The sequence below is a fragment of the Carcharhinus amblyrhynchos genome, chromosome 20 (genome assembly GCF_965287045.1).
Source record: "Carcharhinus amblyrhynchos chromosome 20, sCarAmb.v2.hapA, whole genome shotgun sequence".
In the NCBI taxonomy this organism is placed as follows: Eukaryota; Metazoa; Chordata; class Chondrichthyes; order Carcharhiniformes; family Carcharhinidae; genus Carcharhinus; species Carcharhinus amblyrhynchos.
In genome coordinates, this window is record NC_137343.1 from 41,024,521 (window position 1) to 41,045,592 (window position 21,072).

The 21,072-nt window shown below is 41.4% G+C and overlaps 1 protein-coding gene across 1 annotated transcript; it reads right to left on the bottom strand.

Annotated features, from left to right (window-relative positions):
• Positions 1–11,295: 11,295 nt before the first annotated feature.
• On the bottom strand, positions 11,296–19,888 carry LOC145355947 (dynein light chain 2, cytoplasmic-like). Its single transcript, XM_080208456.1, has 3 exons — positions 19,756–19,888; positions 14,084–14,223; positions 11,296–11,703 (listed from the first exon to the last, which is right to left on the bottom strand). The coding sequence occupies exons 2-3, from the start codon at positions 14,213–14,215 to the stop codon at positions 11,566–11,568; spliced, it is 270 nt and encodes an 89-aa protein (XP_080064582.1). The 5' UTR covers positions 14,216–14,223; positions 19,756–19,888; the 3' UTR covers positions 11,296–11,565.
• Positions 19,889–21,072: the final 1,184 nt, after the last annotated feature.

The following is a 21,072-nucleotide window of genomic DNA, read 5'->3' on the forward strand; positions in this document are numbered from 1 at the left end:
CTACCACCATTCACTAATTAGAATGGTAGACGTTTTAATAGCAATCTAGGAGTAAAGCTCTCCTTTGAATTTATTTCATATGTTCTTAGCAAAACAGAGATCAGTAGATTTTTGGGTACTATTTAATTTTATTATTGTCATATGTATTAGCATACAGTGAAAAGTATTGTTTCTTGCACGCTATACAGACAAGGCATACTGATCATAGAGAAGGAAAGGAGAGAGTGCAGAATGTAGTGTTAGTCATAGCTAGGATGTAGAGAATGATCAACTTAATACAAGATAGGTCCATTCAAAAGTCTAATGGCAGCCAGGAAGAAGCTGTTCTTGAGTCAGCTATTCGTGACCTGAGACTTCCTTTTTCCCGACAGAAGAAGGTGGAAGAGAGAAAGTCCAGGGTGAGTGAGGTCCTTAATAACGCTGGCTGCTTTGCGGAGGCAGCAGCAGTGTCGATGGATGGGAGGCTGGTTTGAGTGATGGATTGGGCTTTGTTCATGTCATAACATAAGAACATAAGAAATAGGAGCGGGAGTAGGCCATCTAGCCCTTCGAGTCTGCCCCGCCATACAACAAGATCATGGCTGATCTGAAGTGTATCAGTTCCACTTTCTCTCCATAACCCTTAATTCCCCTGTCTATCAGAAACCTATCTACCTGTGACTTAAATATATTCAGCGAGGTAGCCTCCACCACTTCAATGGGCAGAGACTCACCACCCTTTGAGTGAAGAAGTTCCTCCTCAACTCTGATATAAACTGTCTCTCCTCCACCCCCCCCCCCCCCCCCCCCCCTTTGAGGCTGTGCCCTCTAGTTCTGTTATCCTTTCTAAGCGGGAAGAATCTCTCTACCTCTACCCTATCTAGCCCCTTCATTATCTTGTAAGTCTCTATAAGATCCCCCCCTCAGCCTTCTAAACTCCGAGTACAGACCCAGTCTATTCAATCTCTCCTCATAGGCTAATCCCCTCATCTCTGGTATCAGCCCAGTGAACCTTCTCTGCACTCCCTCCAAGGCCACTATATCCTTTTGCAAATGCGGCAACTGAAACTGCACACAGTACTCCAGTTGCGGTCTCACCAGTGCCTTGTACAGAATACTTTTATATTCTATCCCCCTCGCTATAAAGGCCGACATTCCATTCACCTTCTTGATTACCTGCTGCACCTGCAGACTGGGTTTTTGCGATTTGTGCACAAGGACCCCCAGGTCCCTCTGCACTGTAGCATGCTGCGGCTTTTTGCCCTTTAAATAATAATCCCTCCTACTATTATTTCTGCCAAAGTGGATAACCTCACAATTGCTAACATTATACTCCATCTGCCAGGTCCTCGCCCACTCACTCAGCCCATCCAGATCTCTCTGCACCTTCCATGCAATTTGCTTTTCCACTCATCTTCATGTCATCAGCAAATTTCGTTACCCTACACTCAGCCCCCTCCTCCAGATCATCTACGTAACTGGTAAACGGTTGAGACCCCAGCACCGATCCCTGCGGCACTCCACTAGTCAATAACTGCCAACAGAATAGCACCCATTGATTCCAAATGATGACCCTTTATAGTTTCTTGCGGTCTTGGACACAGCAGGAGTCATACCAAGCTGTGGTACAACCAGAAAAAATGCTTTCTATGATGCATCTGTAAAAACTGGTGAAAGCCATAACAGACATGCCAAATTTCCTTAGTCTTCTGAGAAAGTAGAGGTGTTGGTTGGCTTTCTTAACTATAGTGTCAAGGGTATGAAGGAAGTTGAAGGATAATATGCAAGGGTGGATGTAAGATAGAAAATCAGCCATGATTTTGGTGGAACAAACTCAAAAGGCAACAGGACCTATTCCAGACCCTATTTCTTATGTTAAACAGTTAAGTCTGACTTTTGTTAAAACAATAATGACAGTGATACAGTAGAATCAGATTGCTTCAATGAGACATCAATTTTCCATTTTGAAGCAGATCTTTATTTTAGCAACTGAGGGACAACACAGCAAGTGCCTCCTCTTATTGAGGCACCACTAATCTGAACATGAACTGAAGAAATTGACCATTCCAAACTATAATGTTGTTTCTGGCAGTTAAATAATTACATCTTGCATTGACTATTGGTCACCAAAAGATTTTGAGCTTGTGTTGGAAACCACCTGGAATGTCATTGATGCCTCCGGGGATACCAACAAGAAAAAGACAGTTATCTGGCTGCCTGTGAGCTGAACTCGCTCGGACCTGTGAGTAGCTCCAGGCCCAGGAGCAGAACATCACCTGACCTGCCTGCAGATTGCCACACCCATTCCCTCCCTGTACCAGGTGACTAAAGGTGAGAAATGTGGCACAGCAATTCAGCCAAAAATTGACAAACCCTGTTTGTGTAATAAGAGTGACGGTAAAGCCCATGGAGCTTACTTTCACATTCAGAGCTAATCTTCCTCCACTCCATTTGCCTTTCCCTTTTGCTATCCCTATACCCTTTGGTTCTCAGTGGTCAAATGTATCTCAGTCTTGCAAATGCTCAATTTATCATTGACAATCTTCTGGAGTAGAAAATTTCAGAAGATAATCAGTCTACTAAGTGATGAACTTTCAGGTCTAAATGGCCAGCCTCTTATCTTGACACTGGTCCCTATTTTTAGACTTGAACAACGTCTCAGCATTTGCTCTATTAAATTGAAAGGTACAATCTTAATGAGATTGCCCTCATTTTTCTGAACACCAGAGAATATAGGTCCATTTTGTTCTACCAGAGCTTTTCTTTTGTCCTTGCCCAGCATTATTCAATGTGATTTTTTTCTTTGTGACGCAAGATTTAACTTCAGTCTGCTTATCAAAGCAACACAGGGCCAGACTTGGTGTGGTTTAATACTACATCATATGGTGCATTTAGTTACTAAACCTTCAAAAGGTTGCTTGCACTTTTGCAAATACACCTGGAACATTCTTGCCGTCCATCACCTTTCTGGTGGTATTCAAGTGACAGTTCAATTCAAGTGGAAAATACTTTTGCCGTTCCAATACAGCACCCACTACAAGTCCTGATTACCTGACCAGATTGCTCTTTAATAAAATGGCCTTTTTTTTTGCATAGCGCTTTCCATAACCATCAAACGTATCCAAGTGCTTTACGGCCAATGTCATGTAGTCATTGTTGCAATGTCAGTGTCTGTAACAAATTAAATGATTTGGCATATTTTGAGTGGAAAGGGTAATGTAAATTCTTAATCTGCTAGTAAGGTAGAACTGAATTTTCCTTTGAGATGTAACACTGGCCACGTGACACAACTAACCAAAATGTGTGCTGTGTACATTTTGCAGCACTTTCTTGTGGCTGAGTTAGTGAATATGCTGTTTTATACCAAAGGAATATTAAATTGTCCATTGATCAAATAAAATTAAATTATATACAAATTATGTATGTAGCATAGTAAATTCTTCAAAGAGCTAATTAGCCAATTATTCTTGGGATATGGGTGTTGCTGGCTAGGCCAGAGTTTATTGCCCATCCCTAGCTCGCTTCAGAAGATGGTGGTAAGTTGCCGCCATGAATCCCTCTAATCTTTGAGGGACACCCATAGTGCCATTGGGGAGGGAATTCCAGGATTTTGGCCCAGCAACAGTGAAACAACGTGATATATTTCCAAGTCAGTATGGGGATGGAGAAGCACTTCCACTGGTGGTATTCCCAGTATCTACTGCCCTTGTGATTGGGGAAGATGAGAAAATAATTGCAATAACTTAATCTTTCTAGATGGTAGCAGTCAAGGGTTTCCACTGCCTCTCCATCAGCAACAGGCTTTTTAATATCAACTTGTAAGTGTCTCCTCAAAGAATGCTCCAGCGCTAGTATTCTTCCCCTCTTCCAGCTCTCTGGCAATTTTAACCTCCTTGTTTTGCTTTTAGGGGTGAACCTCCGGATTTGACTATCAATATTCATAAAAACAACAGGTTAGGGATCAGCTGAATTTTAATGATTTGAGAAAACGATTTAAAAAGCACAATAGTCCACCAGATAAATGCAATATTCCATAAAGCATCAGAATAACTAATAAGGATCAAGACTGTCCCAGGCCAAAGGCTTTTATGGATGTAACTGTTGGTATAGTTATCCACAAATGTTTACGTCTGACACCTATGTAACTTAGTGCTATGCCATGTGGTGCATTGCCCTCTAAGCTTTCAAAGGAGCTCAAGCCCACAAGGCATGATTTAGTAGTCATAGAAGCTTTTAATTGAACATGTGGCAACAAGCCTTTAATTGTAAATCAAAGGCACTCTCTGGATTATAAAATATGACAATGAAGCAAATAGCATGGAGCAAGCAGACATATCTTTCTTTAAAGATGGCCATGTGTTGTAAAATTCAGATTTGCTATGCATAGACGCTCCAGTTCGGTAGTAGCAGGTACTCCTGTAAGGTAATAGGTTGCACCTTGTATTCCAGAGCTGACTGTCTAATATGTAGTTATACGATAGTGTAAATTATGTGATAATCATCTTTTGCATTTTCCTTATTTTTCTAATCCTTCATGTTTAGTGAGTCAAGGCTGGAACAAAATGTGCTGTCTTTATGTTTTGAATAGAAAGTGAATATAGAAAGTAATTAAGTTTGCATATACTCAAGTATAACTTGTCTTCATGTAACAGTACAAAGTAATAAAATATTGCATTTTCCCCAAATCTCCATGTCTTAATACTTGACTTGAACCAAAATAACTTGTAAATCAGTCTTCTGCACCCTAAGCTTTTGGTTGAAAGCCTGTGTATTAGATTTTTACTGCAAATCTGATACTTGATGTGAGTTTCTCCATGCAGAAAAGCATGGGCTTGTGTGAAAAGCCTCTGCTAAGTGACTTCCCAACATAATAGAAGTGAAGTTTTTCACAACTGAGACTGGCAAAAAAAACTTGTCTTTGGGCCAACAGTGTTGATGCCTAGCTCATTGGCATTCTAACTACCTTTGTTTCTTTTAAAATGTATCATTATAATTTGCTGTAAAAATGCTTCATTTTATAAAAATCTTTGAAAAATAATTGCTGAACTTCCCAAATGATACAATTTTTTCCATCAGGCTCTCTAAATGCAAAAGCAAAACAGCATTTGTGTTGAATTTTCAAAATGGACATAAAATTAAAACCATAAGATGCATACTATTGAGCACATGCATGTCTTTTTAAAAAGTGAAAATGATTTGAATGATACTTTCAACACACTTCTTGAATGAATGTTTCAAAGGGCTTCATATACAGCAACAACTGTCTTGTTGCCATTGAACCATTGTGATTTTTTTGTAATCAAAGGTAATTGTGATGAACGATGTGGATTTAATTCCTCCTCTGCATTTAATTGTGGTTGATTTTATTATCATATAACTCTCTAGGCTGGCCTGATGCCCTTGTGATTGGGGAAGATAAGATAAAATAATTGCAATAACTTATAAGACTAAACATAATCCAAAAGGATTCTAGAAAACTTGCGGGTCTTTTACTGGTAGCCCCATGATAATGTTTCTAGAAAGTAGCCTTTGTAGAAATGATCTTACTGTGCACTGTAAAATGAATACCCCGGTTCACAATAGTTCTTAGCAAAATGATAGCAACTTTATTTCTCAAGTGTCTGGAAAAATACTATGAAGAGGACAAAAAATAAGAAACACATGTTTTCATTACTATTTTTGTTTAGTATTTGAGACTACCTTCCAAGTATTGTCTTTTTCTGCCCCTTAGTACTCGTCATTCGCGATAAGTCCGTCAATCTGCCTCCACCTTAACAATCTCATTAGCCATTGCACAAATCACAAAGAATAGCAGATAACCTTTCCAAACCTGAGATGTACTCAAGAAATACACTTTTTAATTAAATAAAAACAAGAATTCCATTTCTTTGGGATTTCTAGGTTACTTGTACAAATAAGAGACTATTAATGTTTGCTTCTGTGTAACATATCAATAAATAAGAATGTCAGGAGTTATTTAGCTGTATTCCTGTACATAATTGGGACTGCAGAACTTACCACAGTGTAAACTGTTAAAATAATCGGCATACAGGACAGAATTGTGAAGAGCCAGTTGAACTGTGAACTGGCAAGTGCCTTGGAATGGTTTGCTAGTTTAAAGGCACAATGTAAATGGAAGTTGTTGTAGAATGATGGCACACGAGTTTGCAGTAGTCCTAATGCTGCGCTATTCACTATGTGAAATCCTCAGATTTGGATTCGTAATTTTTTTTTCTGTTTCTCATGCTGAGTTGCTAACTTCATCTGTGTGCCCATGTGATGACTGGCAGAGGTCAAGTGCTTTCCTGGACGTGAGGGACACTGAGCTTCACCCTTGTCTCTATAATGCGACATTCTGAACCGATCTAGCAACATTCAGATAGTTTCTGGTGCAGGAATTTGGTTTCTTTAGTAGATTTTGCTGTGTTTTGAGTTTTGACCCGAGAAATTTCATTTGGATTCCACAGCAGACATCCCTTCTGTAAGAAAACCTTATCCCCTTTCTAATCTTCATGCTTTGTATCTAAGTAAATGAGAGAGAGCCATGGATTTAACCACGAAGCCTTTATGTGCACACAAACATATGAATTAGGAACAGGCCTTTCAGACCATGTGATCTGCTCTGCCCTTCAATAAGATGATGGCTGATTTGAATACAGCCTCAACTCCACTTTCCTCCCTGCCCCCTATACCTTTTGACACCTTTGTTGTTCAAGAATTTTAATTAAGTCTTAATGTTCAATTACTTTGCCTTTCTGAGGAAGGGACTCACCATCGTCAGAGGAAAAAAAATCTCATCAACCATAAGTGGGTGACCCCTTTCAAACCCTGTCCAATAAATTCTTGGGTTTCCCGGAAGAGGAAACATCCTTTTCAGTAGTTAACGTCAAGCACTCTCAGGATCACCTCTCATTCTTCTAAACTCCCAACAGGTACAGGCTTAGCCTATCCAACCTTTCCTCATAGGATAACCTTTCCACCCCAGGAATCAGTCGAGTGAATCTTCTACATGTCACAGAAAAATGTACCCCATGATTGTGTGTTAAACAGACTGAATGTACGTTCTATCATATCAAGAATTGGGCCTATAAGTGAATAGACAATTTAGTTAACCTGGAACAGTTAAATGAATAGAATTTATGACATTTTCCATCCATTTCATGTAACTCTTATGATGAGACACATAGGGTGAGGTTAGCTTGACAGTAGAGGTGATTCATAATGCCAGTCTTCTCCCTTTTGACATAAGGGTCCACAAGTAGGGGGTAAATGTGACGTCCACAAGACAGGAGAGGGCATATCTCACCGCTCAGCTTATTTTCTGTGTGCTTCCCTCTTTGGACATCCAACAAATAGGTTTTATGCCTAGCAGCAAGCCTCCCTCTAATTATAGAGAAAAAGTAACTGACACAGGAGCCAGAAGCTACATTGCTTTGTTTTATTTGTGCTGGGGAAGGAGGTATTTTCAATTACTCCTAAATGGCTGCAAGATGGCACCAATAAAGGCAGCCACTGCTGTGGCCCTGCAAGGCAGAGGATGGGAAGAAAATTATGATTTTGAAATAATGAAGCCACCTCTCCCTTAACTATATTGTACCTACAGTGCATTGTGGACATTTTTATGTTTTGTTTCTTAAATAGTGTACTGCCACACAGTCAAATCATCTAAGTTTCTTTTTAGGTTGCAAATTCATTAGCTGAAATTAGTTGGTCTAAGCTGACCTCCCAATCAGAGGTATGGCCACAGAAACAAGGTTACCATTCAAAGTGCTCAAAACTCTGACCTCTGTCAAATGACTTGAACAAATGTGTTTTCTAATTTTGGGCCAAGACATTTTAATGCCTGGATACAAATTGCTGGTAATTAAGAAGAAACGGAATGTGGGCAGGATGTATCAAATTGTTTAGCTAGTTCCCTCTAAAGCTGGTTTTCTTCCTTTTGTTCAGTGACTTGAAGTGAAAAAAGAATTTACAGCTTGACATAAATATTTTGTAAATTAAATCTCGACAGCACTTTCCATGGATTAGACTAGTTTTAAAGTCCTATCTGTGGAGATTCTAAGACCGGATATTAAGTGGGAGTCTTTAACATTTCTAGAATTTACTAGTGTCCCTTTATGGGAAAGTAACAATTCATTCACGACCTGCAATATCAACTGGTGTTCCATATGCTGTTGTTTAAACATTTCTTGTCTCATATCACAAACTGCAATGAGTCCCCACTAACTTCTTCAATTTATGGACAGTAGTCAATTGAAAGAACAGGAGAAAGACCAGAGCCGTATTTCTGTTGGTCCACAGTGATTATTTTTTTTTAATTTTAACAGGTGTCCTTGAATGAGAGGATAGGCAAGAAGTTAGATTGTTGTTATTGCTGCTCTATTCCAGTCTGGTGAAAGCAATGGGGAGAGAAAAAAAGTGAGTGGGTTTTAAAATACTTCAAGAACAAAGCAAAGGCAAGTAGGAAACAATAGAGGATATGGGATAAAAGTAGTTAACATCTGAATTGATTTATTGTTGTCACGTATTAACATACAGTGAAAAGTATTGTTTGTGTGCTATCCATAGAGGGTGCAGAATGTAGTGCTACAGTCACAGTGAGGGTGTAGAGAAAGATCAACTTAATGCAAGGTAGGTCCATTTAAAAGGTCTAACAGCAGGGAAGAAGCTGTTCTTGAGTCAGATGGTACATGTCTAGACTTTTGTATCTCTTTTTTCCTGATGGAGTATGGCCAGGGTGCATGGGGGGCTTTAATTATGCTGGCTGCTTTTCCAAGGCAGCACAAAGTGTAGACTGAGTCAATGGTTGGGAGGCTGGTTTGTGGGATGGACTGGGCTTCATTCACAGCCCTTTGTAGTTTCTTGCAGTCTTGGACACAGCAGGAGCCATCCCAAGCTGTGATGCAACCAGAAAGAATGCTTTCTATGGTGCATCTGTGAGTCATAGCAGACATGCCAAATTTCCTTTAGTCTTCTAAGAAGGCTCACCAATGCCTCTAGTTTCTCAACTATAATAGTAGTGTGGTGGGACCCAGGACAGGTTGTTGGTGATCTGGACACTAGCTCTCATTTCTATTTTGTCCTCATTGATGTAGACAGGAACATATCCTCCACTACGTTGCTTGAAGTCAATGACAATCTTTGTTTTGTTGACATTGAGGAAGAAATTATTGTTGTCACACCAGTTCACCCAATTCCTCTTTCCTGTACTCTGTCTCACCATTGAAATATGCAGAGGAGGCAGAATTTGTGGAGATAGTTCATGTTTCAGGAAAGGCTGAAACATTCACCTTTTATTTTTCATGTCATACAGGATGACTTACTGAGTATTTGCAGCATTTTTCAGTTATTTCTAGCATCCATAGTGTGTTGCATTTACGTTGGTGAGAGGATATTGGCTCACTGCTTTTAAAAAAGTCATGTCTCTTCTGCAAAGGTACAACTTTCTTGACAAATCCTGGTAATCATACACCTGATGTAGTCAAGATCCAGATACATCTCAGGGCTAGATAGGAATCCTACCCCATAAAATAGTTACCTCTATCAGAAATGGAGTGGTGGCACTGTGCAGACTAAGAAGACAAAATCCAAAGCTTTATTTGTTTAGGTTGCATGCCCCAAGATGTTATATAAACTATTGTCACACAAACCACAGAATAAGTTAATATGGCAGATAGTATTTAGTATTGCTAGAGAACACATCTTTAGTGTGCAAACAAAAGCCACCAAATCATTGTCAATTTAATGATGGAAGATCTCTGGCAACTTGATAGGCCAAGTAATTTTAGTCTGTATTCATCAGTGATCTGATCTTGAGATCAGGATGAACAAAACATGTTGTTGTACTGACATTGTCCAAATGCCTTGATTCTGGCCTGTGTACTTGACAGTGAAAGTCAAAGTTAGTGTACCTTGGTGATACTACTATTAGTGCCACAAATTGCTTTAAATGTGCATTAATTCATTAACATGAAGTGTATGATCAATATTTCAGCCTCACAGCATGACCTGTTCCAAGATGGATACGATTTCCTCCTGCCAAGCTTTTGTTGCCTTTGTAATAAAATACATCTAGCCAGACTGCAGATTATGTTACATTGTAAGTGGAATATGACTAACTCGTACCACTTTTTACATTCACAATTGGACAGCAAATGTCACTATGAATAGGCTATGTTTGCATTTGAATGTAGTGATGCATTTTATTCAATTTTTGAAGCTGCATAAAAGGATAGTGATGATGGCAATATTTCAGTAAGGCTACTGTCATGGCATCCCATTTTGATGGAGAAAACTAAATATTCTAAAGCTGTAATTGATGTGATAGTTGGGCTCATTTGCACTTCAGTGATCTCATCCTTTCATCTCCTCTAGGATCTACATCTTTTTCCACCAGCTTCCTGTATTTGATTACATGTCCAGCAATCCCATTATTCAAAACCTTTCAAGTCTCTATCAGACTCTTCACTGGATTCAAAATTCTTAAGTCATTAACCTACCTCTTGCCCTACATGCCTTCCACTCTACTGAAAATTACCATTCCACTATCTGTAGTATGCATTCCCAGCTTTAGAATCCTTTTTAGTTATGCTTCTAGTTAATGGTCCATTTTTGACATACCTCAGACTTGGTTACCTTGTTAAATGTACAATATGAATGCAATTAACATAGCTAAAGAACTATGAGATGTATTTAGATACATAACAATGGCAATCAAACCAGTGGCATCATTATCATATCCCTGTTATTCATTATACTTTCTAGCAAGTTATTGGATAACAAATAGAATTCTTGTATCTAGACCAGGCAGAAGGTAGCTTTGCTTTCCATTTAGTTCATGTGCAGAGGGACAATGTTGTTCCAGCTGGCTAGGAGCAGGTAATTCACAAGCACTCTTGCTGGGAGCAGAGTCCTCAGTCCTTTGCACTGCTCCAGTTTAGGTGAGCTGCAATAGGGTGAAGATACAGCCATTACACAAAGATGCAGCTATAGACCCAACAGCCCTGTAGCATCAGGCTTCTTACAGTTGCTGCATTATTGTGCCTTTCACTCCTACTCAATCACTGAACATCTAATGTTTATAGAGATAACCAAGAATAAGTAATTTAGCTCTTATTTGTAAGCAAGTCTCACCTGTAAAACTTGGCCAGATGATCTATTCATTTATGGGCTGTATCCACAGTTCAAATTTATGAAGGCAATCAGCAACTTTGTTGTTAATTCTAAATTAGTATGGGAGGGAAGAATAATGAACATACAAAGACAATGAAACTATCCAGCAGAATGCAAGCCTAAAAACATGCAACTGACAAGAAGTGGTATCAAAACTTGTTTATTGAATTGGAAATGTTGGAAATTAAGACAGAAAATAAATACAAGTCACCAGAAAACAGTGACCCTTTGTAGGAGGACTTGGTGGGGTGGGATGAGGAAAGAAAGCAGCTTGAAATTTGGATTCACCATGCTGGAAATTACACTGGACACATTCTTCCTCATGTTTCCCTTTTGGAGGTTGGTCAAAAACAAATTTTATTTATAGTCTTTTACTTGGATCAACTGCATTTGAAACCAAATTGTTCATCCTCTTCAGCCAGATTTAAAAAGGAGGATGGCCACCTGGCCCAGGTAGAAATAGATGAAGTGTTTTGTTTCGTGAGTCACATAGCTGCCAAAGTTTCTACCCACAATACAGTGCCATGTGGGATTATACTTCTTGTCAAATTCCTGAAAAACAAATTAAGAATTTTAGTAAATTAGCTACATTAAAACAACTCCATAAGCAATATGAAAATAGTGTTCATTTTGAATCATTACTGCATCCTAGATGTTAATCTTTCTTGCTCTTGCAAGAACTAGCAGCCCAAGTAAAATTGAATAGGTTGCTTCATTTCCATGCTCAATATTAAGATGCCCAAAAAAAGACATGCACAATTACTCCTCTTCACCTCAGATCCAGTAACTTTTCTACTTAGTGGATCGGAGTACTGGAATATATTCTGAACTATCTAGCATCATTTTGAATAGTAATGCTAAGTTAATTCTTCTTATGCAACAAAGCCTTCTGAATGATGTATTATCAAGATTACTTTGTTATAGGCCTACTAAATCAGATAATAAATTCAGTATATTTGTCTGGAGGACAAAAATGTTACTGAATTATCCCTTTTTAAATCTCAAATGTTCAAAGATAAGACTGAGGGTTTAGTATTAACAAGACAGCCAATTAACAGATTTCAATGCTGTAACTGCAATTTGAGACTCCATTTGCAAAAAGCACATCGCAACTGTGACAGGATGGATAGACAGCTGTTTAGTGAAGTTTAATGCAGAACATTGTGTAGTGGGGTAATTTTGAAGCAATAGTGAAAGAGGCAGAGCACAGAAGCAAAAGGACTTATGTATAGATTACACCATTAAAGGTGTGCACAATTTGACATTTTCAATTAATGGCATTGAATTCAAAAGTGTGAAGCTTCGTAGATCTTTGGGCTACTTGGGACTATGTGTACGAGAATCTGAGAAAACAAAAAATTCACTGTTACCAACTATGACGTGGTAAAAGTTGAGATTAAAGGTTGTTCCCACAGGTTGACCAGGTGGGAGTAAGCCTACAAAATTGAAAGTCCAAAAAGGTTTGGAAGAGGTTAGAAACATTTATTGAGTAGTTTAATTGTGGAAATGTATTACTTTATTACAATGATTGATTGCAAATGGAGACTATTAACCAGGAGTGGGCAGGAGATGGAGACAAAAGCTGCAAGATTCATTATGGATAAAACACCAGTACAGACTGTGGGTCAAATGGCTTTATTGTTATGATTCTATTAAACTCAATAGAGCTACTAGTGCTTCCAATGTGTGAGTAGACCCCTGCAGTGAAGATGCACAAATACCAGTTTATTCATGTATTAACATCTGTTGAAAGATAACAGTGTAGATAACAATCATTAGCAAAAACTTCACATTTCCTTCAGCTATTTCCAAGTCCTATGAATGAACTGATATAGGCTTTCAAATTCAATAAGTTTTAGAACTGATAACTATATATTTCAACTACTGTGGTGTCACTATAATCTTGAACCATGTTCATGAACAATTGTTCACAACACCATTTGGAATAATTTGTCAGCAACAACAAAGTCCTATTACAATAACTGGATAACAGTATACTGTCATGGTTTAGTCTAGTTGAGTTGAAATACAAACCTCAAATCAAATGTTAAATATAAGGGACATGAAGTTTGCACATTACACAAATTGGCAGCATAGTTGGTTGTGAGGAGAAAAGATATCAGCAGACTGATCAAACTGGACAGAAACTGAATTCAGTCTGGAGAAATGAGGTGACATTTGGTGGACGTCAAAATGCAAAGGAGTACCTAATAAATGTGAGGACATGGATGTGGAGAAGAAAGGGAAATTAGCATGTGTCCATTGTTGAAGGTAGCAAAACAGGTTCATGAGGCAGTCAAAATGGCTTAAAGAATATTTTCCTTGGCCAATGAAAGAATAGAGGTTATGATGGAGCTGTACAGAACACTACTTAGGCCATAACTTGAGTAGCCTTTACAGTTTACTGGTCACATTACAGAAAGGATTTAATTGTATTGCACGGTATGGAAGAGATTTACAAGGATGTTTCAGGCACAAGGAAAGACTGGATAGGCTGGGATGTTTTCCTTGGAAGAGGAGGCTGAGGAATCTTCTCAGTCTGCTTAGAGTGGGCAAAAATTTCCTTTGGTAGAGGAATAGATTAAGGTGATTTAAGGGGGGAAAATGAGGAAAAGACATTTTCACCCAGAGGATAGAAAGGATCCAGGACTCATGAATGCATAAAGGTTGTTACTTCCTGTCTAAAAAGTCAGGAGAAATGATAATCAAGTTCAGCTGGGTACAGGACAATTCAGCATTGTAACACTGGCTCTTAAAATGCTAAATTCAATTCCAGTACATTTGACTGCATTGTTACTACATCAGATGGGGTTGGGCTTTCACTCCAAATCATAAGCAGTATATCTGCAGGGTGGAAAAGGCCAGCTCAACAATATTCAATCCAACCCAATTGGCCTGTAGTGCATCATAACTGAAGTAGCAATGCTCTCACCTTCTTGATGTAAGCTGCAATGTCTTTTTCAATGTTGTATTTCTCTAGTGCTTGGGTAGCACATTCCACAGCTTCCTGCTGCATGTCTTCAGACATGTCAGCATTTTTAATTACAGCTTTTCTTTCAGACATGGTTTTACCTGGCAGAGACCAAAAATGTTAATTACAAAAAGAGTCAAACAACTGAATGGATCCAGAATTGAACTGAACCAAACCAAAAAATACATTGAAGGGATGACATCTAAGAGAAGAACAGTAGTGTTTATTTCCCAAATGATTTTTGTGCTCTGAACTACTTAATGCTCCATTGGACAGGGAGAATTAGTTATATATAGTTATAAATATCCAACACAAGTACTGGAAAACTCAAGCAGGCCTGACAGCATCTGTGGAGAAAGAGAATGGAACCAACGTTGAGTCTAGATGACTTTCACAGCTCTGAAAGGGTCAGAGACTCAATGTTGGCTCTATTTTCCCCAAAGATGCCATCAGACCTGCTGGGATATTCCAGCATCTGCAGTATTTTGCTTTTACCTAGTTATAAATTATTTAAAAAAAACATTAAAATTCTTTAAATGGTTCAAATCTTTATCCCCTTAAAATTCATTCCAATCTATCCCATTTCCCAACATTTTAAATTCCTCCAGCATTATTAGCTTACAAACTCTGGAATTTTATCCATTGTGTCTTTTAACATGCTTTTTAAATATCTACCACTACTTTAAATCAATATGCCATAATAGCTGCCTTAGTTGACAGTGTCAAATTTTGTTTGAGCAAACTTTGGCATGTTCGAAGGCACTCTCGATATAAGCTACTGTGTTGTCTAGTGACAAGCTCAAACTCCCACCCCTAAAACTAAAACTCTCCCCAGCATTACTCCTTTTTATGCATCTCTCTGGAAAAACGTTTCATTGTTTGTTTGTATTGCAGATGGGGAGAGTGGAGGCAGCTGGAGTGGAATTGGGGGGGGGGGGGGGGGGAAGAAAGGTTTTAAGAAGAAATAGGAGCAGGAGTAGGCCATCTAGCCCTTCGAGCCTGCCCTGCCATTCAATAAGATAATGGCTGATCTGAGATGGATCAGTTCCACTTTCCTGCTTTCTCCCCATAACCCTTAATTCCCCTATCAGAAACCTATCTACCTGTGTCTTAAATATATTTAGCAAGGTAGCCTCCACCACTTCAACAGGCAGGGAATTCCAGAGATTCACCACCCTTTGAGTAAGGAAGTTCCTCCTCAACTCTGATCTAAACTGCACCCCCCCCCACCCACTTATCTTGAGGCTGTGCCCTCTGGTCCTGCTATCCTTTCTAAGCAGGAAGAATCTCTCCACCTCTACCCTATCCATCCCCTTCATTATCTTATGTGTCTCTATAAGATCTCCCCTCATCCTTCTAAACTCTAACGAGTACAGACCCAGTCTATTTAGTCCCTCTTCATAGTCCAACCCCCTCATCTCTGGTATCAGCCTAGTGAACCTCCTCTGCACTCCCTCCAAGGCCAATATATCCTTGCGCAAGTACAGCGACCAGTACTCCAGCTGCGGCCTCACCAGTACCCTGTACAGTTGCAGCAAGACCTCCCTGCTTTTATATTCTATCCCGCTTGCAATAAAGGCCAGCATTCTATTTGCCTTCTTGATCACCTGCAGACTGGGTTTTAGTGACTCATGCACAAGGACCTCCAGGTCCTTCTGCACTGTAGCATGCTACAGCTTTTCGCCCTTTAAATAGTAATCCCTCCTATTATTTCTACCAAAGTGGATAACCTCACACTTGCTAACATTGTACTCCATCTGCCAGGTCCTTGCCCACTCACTCAGCCTATGCAGATCCCCCTGCAGACTTTCCACACCATCCACACAATTTGCTTTTCCACTCATGTTCATGTCATCAGCAAATTTCGTCACCCTCCACACAGCCCCCTTCTCCAGAACATCTATACAAGTGGTAAATAGCTGAGGCCCCAGCACTGATCCCTGCAGCACTCCACTGGTCACCAACCACCAATCAGAATAGCACCCATTGATAACAACTCTGCCTCCTACCAGACAACCAATCCTCTGTCCACACTAACACCTTACCCCCAACTCCATGCACCCTAACCTTCTGGCGCAACCTTTTGTGAGGCACCTTATCAAACGCCTTTCGAAAAGCGAGAAACACCACATCCACCGGTACCCCTCTGTCTACCGCACTAGTCACATCCTCAGAAATCCAATAAATTTGGCAAACATGACTTCCCCTTAACGAATCCATGCTGCGTCTGCTCTATCAAACCATTCCTTTCCAGGTGCCTCGCTATTTCTTCTTCGATGACGAATTCAAGCATTTTTCCAACTACAGACATTAAACTAACCGGCCTATAATTCCCTGCCTTTTGTCTGCTACCTTTTTTAAACAGCAGCGTAACATTAGCCGTTTTCTAATCTTCCGGCACTTCCCCAGAATCCAGCGAATTTTGGTAAATAATCACTAAGGCATCCACTATCACCTCTGCCATTTCTTTCAGAACCCTGGTATGCATTCCATCCAGTCCTGGGGACTTGTCCACCGTCAGTCCATCAAGCACTAGCTCTCTAGTGACAGTAATCGCATTCAGGCCCTCAACTCCTACCATCCTTCTATCTTTAATATCCGGCAAACTATTCGCATCCTCCTCCATGAAGGCCAAGGCAAAAAACTTATTTAAGGCCTCTGCCATTTCCTCATCTCCCACTACTAAATCCCCCCTCTCATCCTCTAAGGGTCCAACATTCACTCTAGCCAGCCTCCTCCTCTTTATATATTTGTAAAAACTCTTAGTCGTTTTTCATTTTCAGTGCTAGTTTAGCTTCATAGACTATCCTTCCTTTATTAACTTCTTAGTCATTCTTTGGGAAAGGTTTAAAAATCAACAATCTAATCGTCCACTACTTTTAGCCACTCTGAACACATCAGCTTTTAATTTAATAGTACTTTATTTCCTTCGATAACCACAGCTGGTTATCCCTTCTCCTACATTCCTTTTGCCATCAGAATATATTTCTGCTGAGCACCGAAAAAGATCTCCTTAAAAGATCCTCCACTGTTCCTCAGCAGTCCTACCAACCAATCTGCGTCCCCAATCTACATTTGCCAATTCCACTCTCATCCTATTGTACTCCCCTCTGTTCAAACAGAGGACACATGTTTGGAACCCTACTTTCTCATCCTCCACCTGCATCAAAAACTCAACCATACAATGATCGCTCGTCCCAAGAGGATCCCTCATTCTTCCTGCCTCATTACATAACACCAGATCTAAGATGCTCGCTCCCTCGTTGGTTCCGTCACACACTGTTCAAGTAAACTATCCCGACAGCATTCCAAGAACTCTTCCTCAAGCCCACCACGTCCGACTTGGGTCAACCAATCAATATGCAGATTGAAATCCCCCATAATTATTGCTGCTCCATTTCTGCATGCATCATTTATTTGTTTGTTAAAGCCCACCCCACCTCTAAGTTATTATTTGGGGGCCTATAGACCACACCCACCAGCATCTTCCTCCCCTTACAGTTCCTTATCTCCACCCACAACGATTCCACGTTCTGCTCTTTGGAGCCTATATCTTCCCTTACTACCGCCCTGACATTATCGTTAAATCAGCAGAGCTACCACAACCCCTTTTTCCTCCTGTCTATCCTTCCTAAACACTTAATACCCCTGGACATTCAGCTCCCAGTCCCTGTCACCCTGCAACCACGTTTCCATAATGGCCACCAGATCATATCCATTTGTGCTGATCTGCACCACCAGCTCATTCACTTTGTTCCGAATGCTTCGTGCATTCAGGTAAAGTGTCTTTATCCCAGCCTTTGTCTGGACCCTATTTGAAGGGACACTACCAACCTTTCTCATGCCCCCTACTCCCTTTATTATTGGGACATCAACATTTTCCCATGCCTGAACCCTCTCTTTAACTTTAGATATTTTAAAGTCTCCCACCCCTGCACTTAGTTTAAAGCCCTATCTACAGTCCTAGTTAAACAATTTGCCAGGACTCTAGTCCCAGCACAGTTCAGACAAAGACCATCCCATCTGCCCCAATACTGGTGCCAATGCCCCATAAATTCAAACCCATTCCTCCCACACCAATCCCTGAACCACCCATTCATCTCTTTAATCCTATTTACCCTACACCCACCTGCACGTGGTTCAGGTAGTAATCCAGAAATAATCACCTTGTCAGTTCTGCTTTTTAATTTGATTCCCAGCTTTGCATACTCCCTCTGCAGATCCTTAGTTCCCATTTTGCCTGTCATTGGCACCCACATGCACCACAACAACTGGATTCTCACCCTCCCACTCCAGATGAGACATCCTGGACCTGAGCACCAGGCAGACAACACACCCTTCTGTATTCTTTATCATTGTGACAAAGGACAGTACCTATACCCCTAACCACACTATCCCCAATTACCACTACATTCCTCATTACTTCTTCCTCTCTGTCCTGTGTCTGCACCACTGTACTGTGGGCAGTTTGCTCATCAACCTTACAGCCCTCATTCTTGTCCACACCGGGAGCAAGAATCTCAAACCTGTTGTGCAGCTTGAGAGGCTGAGGCCTTTGGGTCCCCCCACCTGCCTCCCCTCAGCAGCACCACCTTGTTCCTGACCCTCAGTTAGCCAGTCTAGGGGGTGTGAATCTCTTGTACCCCATTATCCAGTTTACACTCCCTCTCCCTGATGAGCCTCAGTGTCTGAAGCTCAGAGTTCAGTTCATCTACTTCCAGCTGGAGCTCAAGCAACCAGCACTTACTGCAGACATGGTCACTGGGCAGGACCTTGGGGTCCACCAGCTCCCACACCCTACAGAAACAGCACATCACATGCCCCCTCCATCACAGTCTCTTAGTGATGTCTAAACACAGTTAAGAATTTAAACTTACCTGGTCCTTTTCTCCCAAGCCCTGTGATACAAAGCCCTTACAGCTCACTCTGCTTCCCTCTCACTCCGCTGTCTACAGCAATTCTCCTTTTAAACTTTGCGCGGTAAAGCAATCCCCTTTCCAAAGAGCCCCACGGCCCACTTCTTGTCTAACTTTTTTTAAAGCAGAAATACCGTTACAAAGCCCGCGAAAATCTTTACAAAGGTAATCGCTTACCTCTATTCTGTACAACCTTGACTCCAGCGAAGTGCGGGGTGGGGGGAGGGGGGGGTTTGGGCAGTGTGTGCAGTCGAGAGAAATGGGGGGTGGGGGGAGGAGGGGGATTTGGTGGAGAGAAATGAGGGGAGGGATGGTGGGAGTGGGAGAAGGTTTGCCCCAGGCCCGGTGGGGTTGGCAGGCTCACGCCGGGCCAGTGCGTGTCTGTCTCACTCACTCACACCCCCTGCCGCCCTTCACTCGCAGCGTGGATTACAACAAGGCAGCATCTCCCTCCCGCCCAAAGACCAACACATCGGCACATCTCCCACCACACTCGAAATAAAGAGGCGCGTTCCCTCTGAAAAGAAAAAGGGTACTTTTACCTCCCTCCTCCCCGACCAACAAAACGCTTTTTGAATAATGAACAGGAAAAAAAAACCTTGCAACCGTTACCTTACCGCGCCCACTTCACCCCAGGGGAATTCCTTTCCTCTCCGGTATCTTTAACGGATTTTTTTTATAAGCACATTCCCCCACCCCCAATGTGTGAACTCTTACTGTTTTAATGATGCTCCGCCTGGGAATGAGTGACTGGGCAGTGTACACTCAGAGCTCTCCTCAACCGGCTCGCCGCTCCTGCCGTACAGCCGAATAGAGCGGCCAGTGCCCCGGGCACCGTCACACATAGCGGTCTCCCGGGGACAGGCCCCGCCCCCCTGCTCTATCCCCATTGGCCGGCCCGCCACCGCTCCGCACGCCCATTGGTCCGACCGCTGAATCGGGTCCCGGCCTTTGCCGCTGCGTTTTGTTTCGGACCGGCGTGCAGCGCGCCCGCGGCGGCGTCGTTAAGCGACCTGGCCGTGTCCTAGCAACCGGGCCTACTTTCTCACTCACTCCTTTATTTATTTATCCCCCTTGTCCAGCAACCGGCTAACTACAGCCCACTGTAAGACAAGGAGCAATGCTCTGGAATATGATTAGGCTTATTGGCCGTGGTAAATTGCCCCTTAGTTTCAGGGGGATTAGCAGGGTAAATAGATGGGGTTAAGGGGATAGGGCCTGGGTGGGATCGTGATGGGTGCAGACTTGATGGTCTGAATGGCCTCCTTCTGCACTGTAGCATTCTGTTTCCATGACTTTATCCTGCTGTGGAGATGACCATAGGAACCCCCTGAAAGAGGTTTTCACTTAGTGCCCATTTTGCCAATATGGGGCTGGCCAGGTCCAACCAGCAAATTACACTTGCTCATCTCACTGAGGCAGGCTTGTCTAGACTCAAAATGTTGTCTCTTTTCTCTCTCCACAGATGCTGTCAGACCTGCTGAGATTTTCCAGAATTTTCTGTTTTTGTTTCAGATTCCAGTATTTTGCTTTTAACTAACCAGCAACTAGGTTTTTTATGTATTACTGTCACAAGTAGGCTTGCATTAACACTGCAATAAAGTGACTGTGAAAATCCCCTAGTCGCCACAGTCCGGCGTTTGTTCAGGTACACTGAGGGAGAATGTAGTATGGCCAGTGCATCTAACCTCACGTCTTTCGGTTTGCGGGAGGAAAGTGGAGCACTCGGAGGAAACCCACACACGGGAGAATGTGCAGACCCTACACAGAGAGTGACCTAAGTCATGAATTGAACCCATGTCCCTGGCATGGTGTGACAGCGGTGCTAACCACTGTGCCACCGCTTGGTCAACTATATGGTCACTTCAAACCCATTTGGGACACAAGGCCAAATGACTCAATGTGGCATGTTGTCTTACAAAGAATTTGTTCTGTTAAATATTCCCTAAATTGCTCATAAAGTTCACACATACTGAAATCTTTAAAACCACTTTTGACCTTATATTTCACTTGCTGGGAATATGATGGTCCCCT

Coding starts and splice junctions, on each gene's coding strand:
- LOC145355947 (XM_080208456.1), bottom strand. CDS start 14,215: ATGTCTGAAAGAAAAGCTGTAATTAAAAATGCTGACATGTCTGAAGAC. Junction 11,704..14,083: donor TTGCAGCTTACATCAAGAAG/GTGAGAGCATTG, acceptor TTTGTTTTTCAG/GAATTTGACAAGAAGTATAA.